General features: G+C 37.4%; 1 protein-coding gene across 1 annotated transcript in view; it reads right to left on the minus strand.

Annotated features, from left to right (window-relative positions):
• The window catches only part of LOC120916272 (zonadhesin-like), an 8,731-nt gene extending 2,964 nt beyond the window's left edge, over positions 1-5,767 (minus strand). The window contains exons 1-3 of the mRNA XM_040327145.1: positions 5,657-5,767; positions 5,526-5,571; positions 69-119 (exon numbers count right to left, since the gene is read on the minus strand). Coding sequence (XP_040183079.1) covers positions 69-119; positions 5,526-5,565 — 91 coding nt within the window. The 5' untranslated portion in view covers positions 5,566-5,571; positions 5,657-5,767. The remainder of the gene's footprint in view (positions 1-68; positions 120-5,525; positions 5,572-5,656) is intronic.
• Between the last annotated feature and the right edge of the window lie 249 nt (positions 5,768-6,016).

Genomic DNA, 6,016 nt, shown 5'->3' on the forward strand with positions numbered 1-6,016 from the left:
TTAACTATATCATTTATCATTGCTAAAGTTGTTTATAATGTAATACAAAATTATTATTTTTTTATTACCTGGCTGTAAAGCTGCTGTCTCTTGTGAGGTCACAAACATAACACACATTTCTGGAAAAAAAAAAAAAGAAAATATATGTAAGTGAGAAGTCCAGAATATTTGGTAACATTTTTCTCCTTGTTTCTGTTATTAGTAACAATTGCTTTATGAGCTTTCATAACCACATGTATCCTAATCTGTGACATTAATAAAAAAGCAATATGTGATCCCATTTAGGTGTATAAAGCATTTTCCCCATAATAATAATCAAAGCATTTTCTAAACATTTCTTTCACAATGGTTGGAACTAGGTGGTGTTGTTGTTTTTTAGCATCATTTCTCGAATAATTAAGCCTACAAATAATAAAAAAATATTTATTTTAATTTTGATTTTCTTATTTAAAAAAAAAGAAATACTAACATAAGGAGTTATTATTTAGGATGCTAGCAAATCAGAAAACCTTCTATTGCAGAATAAATTGTATTATAATATCATTTTTTCTTGCTAAACAAAACCAAATATTACAATGTAGCGAATTATGTAAAGTATTTGACACATGCAAACTTATTGTTATTGCTTTTTTGTGTGTAGATTTTGTTTCTTCATTTATTTTAATTTTTAATAACTGAGAAACAGGAGATTTAAATAACACTTTGGCCAGCTATAGGTATATATAAAAAACATTCAGGCTACTTGCATCGAAGCAGTAAGTCACACTGCAGAAAACCTGGAGTTGCAGGTAGATAGGGGTCATTATGTATTATGTATAATTTTTATTTTTTTATTTTTTTACACTGGTGTCATTTTATTTATGCATATTTTTGTACTAACATGAAAGCTAATGGTACTTTGGCCTGTTTTATTAATACTTTTCTGTTACAATGTCTAATGTGCCCCCGCGTGGGCTTTGAGTCGACTTATATGTTAGGCAATCCCTTTACCGTTTCTTTTTTCACGTTACGTTTTTTTATACGCATTGTTCATCTTCTAATTTTTGTCAATAAAAAGTTTAAACAAGAATTATGTAGAAACAATATTTTATTTTTGAAATAAAATATAAAGTGTAGCGCTGTGAAAATGGATCAATGGAACAACCCATCAATGGTAAAAGTGACTATAATGAAACCATAAGCCCCCGTTCACACCTAGGCGTATATACGCCTGTAGTGCGACGCCGCAGCCGCCCCTGAGACGCTGGAGGGATGATTTCACATTGCCCTCTATGGAGATGGTTCACATCTCCACGCTGAACGCCGAACGCCGTACGCCTGCCGCCTGAAAACAAGTCCTGGACCTTTTTTTCAGGCGGCTTTCGGCGTTCGGCATAGGAGATGTGAACCATCTCCATAGAGGGGGTAAGGCTGCATTCACAATCGCGGCGTTTTGTCGCCGCAAATCGCGGCACAAAACGGCGCAATTTGTCGCTGCAATTCGCTGCAAAACGCTGCAATTTTGTACGCCAAGGTGTGAATGCAGCCTAAGTGTATGGCTATTCATAATGGTAAGTGGATCAAACCTTTGGTGAAAAAAAAAATATATATTATAATATGACACAATGTATGTCATAAGTATGTGACAAATACAGTGATAAAACTGCAAAACAACACCGAAGACTTTATGTCTAAAATAGCGTAAGGCGGCTATGGAAGATATATGCAACAATCTTCATAGAGGTATTTGCCAATATCTTAGGCTAATAGCACTAGACCAGGGGTGTCCAAACTTTTTTCAAAGAGGGCCAGATTTGATGAAGTGAACATGCGTGAGGGCCGACTATTTTGCCTGACATTCTTTGAACCATTAAAATTCGGTCTAAGAGTGTTCGTCTGAGCACTAATACACAATGCCCAACAAGAATTATCTTGCCTTTGTGACTGTGTGTGGTGAAGAGATGAGCTTGGGCGTGTTATTTGGATATACTGTATATATTTCTTTTGTGGCCCCCAACAAATCCCAGAGCGCTGCTTAGGACTAAGGATGAGCTTGGGCGTGTTATTTGGATATACCGTATTTATCGGCGTATAACACGCACAGGCTTACCATTGACATGAATGCAGCCTTACAATTGCCATGAATGCAGCCTTACCATTGCCATGAATGCAGCCTTACCATTGCCATGAATGCAGCCTAACCATTGCAACCTCACCATTGCCACCAATGCAGCCTCACATGTGCCATGAATGCAGCCTTACATGTGCCATGAATGCAGCCTTACCATTGCAACCAATGCAGCCTTACCATTGCAACCAATGCAGCCTCACATGTGCCATAAATGCAGCCTCAGATGTGCCATGAATGCAGCCTTACCATTGGCATCAGTGCAGCCTGAACGATGCCCATCTGCAGCCTCGGAGGGCAGAGGGAGGGGGGCAGGACGAGTGCCGACAGATTACAAACAGGAGAATCTCTTGTTTACCCTGTGGCCTCTTTAATACAAAGTCCTGCCTCCTGATAGACAGAACAGTCGTCCAATGGAATCCCAGGAGGCGGTACTTCCAATAGAGACGCTGCTGAGTAAACAGGAGATTCTCTTCATGTAATCTGACGGCTCTCGTCCTGCCTCCTCCCTGTCCCCTCCAAGGCTGCGCCAATAAATAAGTATATATCTTTTGTGGCCCTGGGGGGCCACAACCAATATATATATCCAAATCCCCAGGGGGGCCATATTAGATCAACAGGGGGGGCCGCATTTGGCCCCCGGGCCGGACTTTGGACATGCCTGCACTAGACAGTTCATAAGTGGATGTCCAAATAGAAGGGGACTTGACCTAGATCACACTGCACTTGGTGCTTCCAGCAGTCTGTTGTACTTACGAAGAGTATCACCCAGGAGTGCCTTCACCAGTGGACCTAGCTCACCGCGTGGTGGTGGATCACAAGTGCAGTGTGATCTGGGTCAAGTCCCCCTTCTTCTTTTACCATTGATGGGTTGTTCCATTGATCCATTCACGCGCGTCGCCGTTCAAAAAAATTACGTCACGGGGTGCAAAGCACGGCGGGAGTTAGGAAACGGAGCATGCGCACTTGGTCCGGCACGGGAGCACGCCTAATTTAAATGGCACACGCCCATTTGAATTGGCCCTCCTTGCGCCGGAGGCTGCGGGAGTAGTTTTTATCGCAAGTGCTTGGTGAATCAGGCACTTGCGATGAAAAATTGCGGCGGTGTAACTTATCTAGGATAAGTTACGCCGCCGCGATTCTACGTGAATCTGGCCCTTAAATCTTAATTTTTTTTTTTTTTTATATTTTAAACATAATGGGTAAACTATGAAGATATATTTAAAACATTAGTAAAAAAAATATTTATTTACTGGTCTAAATGTATCACTTATTAAGACCTTTTAGGATACATTAGTAAAAAAATAAATCTATTTACTGGTCTAATATATCACTTATTAAGCCCTTTTAGGATACATTAGTAATATAGAAATATTGCTTATGTTTTCTTCGGTGACAAGAAATTACCAAAGATTATCTTGAGAGGAGGAGGAACAATAAAGACCTGATAGAGCTCATAACCATTTTCTATTTAGCAGACAATGGAGTTAAGCCCTAACTAGCATGTGGTTAAAACATCTCCCAAACATCATCCAAGACATTTGATGAGTAATGGAAAAACTGGTCCTCAAATTTTGTTACATCTGTCAACTTTGACATACATATGGAGATTGGTTTCCTATTATTTAAGTTATTTCCAGTCTCATGCTTGATCTGTCTCAACATGTAGAACAGGAGCTGAAATGTTCACACTGACACTAGGTATATGAAATAATAATTTAAATACATTAAGTACAAAAAAAACAAGAGTAATAAAACTGTCAACTTTTAAAGAAACAGCACCAACAAATAACTAAGGTAATTTATTTTAAATAATGTATCTAGTTATTTTTTTTTATTATTTTGCTGCTGGATAATATTCAGAGCTTTTTTTTTTTTTAATCTTCTAAATAAAAGAAAATCTTTCACCGCTGGCATTAAGCTTACAAAAAAGTATGTTTTTTTTTTGTGTCTGTTACTACCTGTATCAAAATAATCTTCAATATAGATCAAGATTTAAAAAAATAAAAATCTTTCATTTTCCACATTTACAATTCATGTAATAGTCTATGTTCTATTACAATTATTGTTTAGAGTAGTCTCATAATTTTTTTATATCTCCAGACATTTTGTTAATTAATTAAAAAAAAAAAAAAAAAAATATATATATATATATATATATATATATATATATATATATATATATATATATATATATCTTAGACATTTTAAATAAGTTTACAGACTATAGTGTAGAAAAGGCTACTGCAATGAAAAACACTTAGGGGTAGATCCACAGAGCGAGTACGCCGGCGTATCTACTGATACGCCAGCGTACTTTCAAATGACCCGCGTTGTATCTTTAGTTTGAATCCTCAAACCAAGATACGACGGCATCTGGGTTCGATCCGACAGGCGTACGACTTCGTACGCCTTCGGATCATAGATGCAATACTTCAGCGTCCGCTGGGTGGAGTTTGCGTCGTTTTCCGCGTCGGGTATGCAAATTAGCTTTTTCCGACGATCCACGAACGTACGCACGGCCGTCGCATTCTCTTACGTCGTCTCTAGTCGGCTTTTTCCGGCGTATAGTTAAAGCTGCTATTTTGCGGCGTATAGTTAGACTTGCAATGTTAAGTATGGTCGTCGTTCCCACGTCGAAATTTGAATTTTTTTTTTTTTTGCGTAAGTCGTCTGTGAATCGGGATGGACGTAAGTCACGTCTAAGTTTAAAAAATGACGTCCTTGCGACGTCATTTCGCGCAATGCACGGCGGAAAATTTCAAAACGGAGCATGCGCAGTTCATTTGGCGCGGGTACGCGCTTCATTTAAATGAAACACGCCCCCTAATCGCCGATTTGAATTTCGCCGCCAGAAATACACTACGCCGCCGTAATTTACGGCGCAAAATCTTTGAGGATTCGAAAGAACGCCAGGTAAGGTACGGCGGCATAGCGTATCTCTGATATGCTGCGCCAATCCATTTCTATGTGGATCTACCCCATAATGCTTAGAAATTTAAATGTAACAATTTAATAAGAAATATTTAAGAGTTTATTTTCTGTAATTAGTTCGTTTTCCGTTCATTTATTTGAATTTGAAATACACAAAAAAAATTCCTAATTTATTTTAATTTTTTACACTACCTGCACTTTGTATTGTAAATGTGTGACTATGTTAGGTTTTAAGGATACGGTACTTATTTCTAATTATAATTGTTACATTTGTTAAATGTTTTTACAACATTAATTAAAATGTCAATACATGTTTTTTTAAAGGCTATGTTGCTTGAGTAATTTATTTTCACCCATATATATGCCATAATGATCACCTGAATTATCACCTAAACTTTTTAAAGTATGCCTGCATATCATTTTGTCCTTAGTACACAGTACACAGCTAAATAATTCTTATTCATTATATTTTTTATGTACTTACCAAGTGTTAGAAAGATCTTCACGGCAACATGTTTCATCATGTTGATCTGTGGATTGCAAGATTTTTTTTTATATTTAGAACATTCGCATGAAAGTCTCATATTCTAAATGTAAATATTCCAAAACTCTTACCTTTTGAATGTCAATGTAATCCGCTCTTGTGGTTGTTTGACTTGCTTATGTGTTTGGAAGTGCTTTGAAGCCGAAGGATATTTATATGGTTGGGGAACATAGGTGTGGATCTCAATAAATGAAGGGATTTGTGAATAGACGTAGACTGGGTGACATCATCACCGAGATCTACACATCTCTATGGCATCCAGGAACACGCATCAAGGATCTTCAAAAGAAGTCTAGAAAATTCTTGCCCTGCAGAATTTGGGATTCCTAACCACACCTGGTATACAATGAAAAAGTGATGTTAGGTAACTGGTGGATATCTATTTTTTTTTTTAAGTTTTACATTTATGTGACAGTAAATAGAGTCATTGT

Source organism: Rana temporaria, chromosome 10 (assembly GCF_905171775.1).
Source record: "Rana temporaria chromosome 10, aRanTem1.1, whole genome shotgun sequence".
Taxonomy (NCBI): Eukaryota; Metazoa; Chordata; class Amphibia; order Anura; family Ranidae; genus Rana; species Rana temporaria.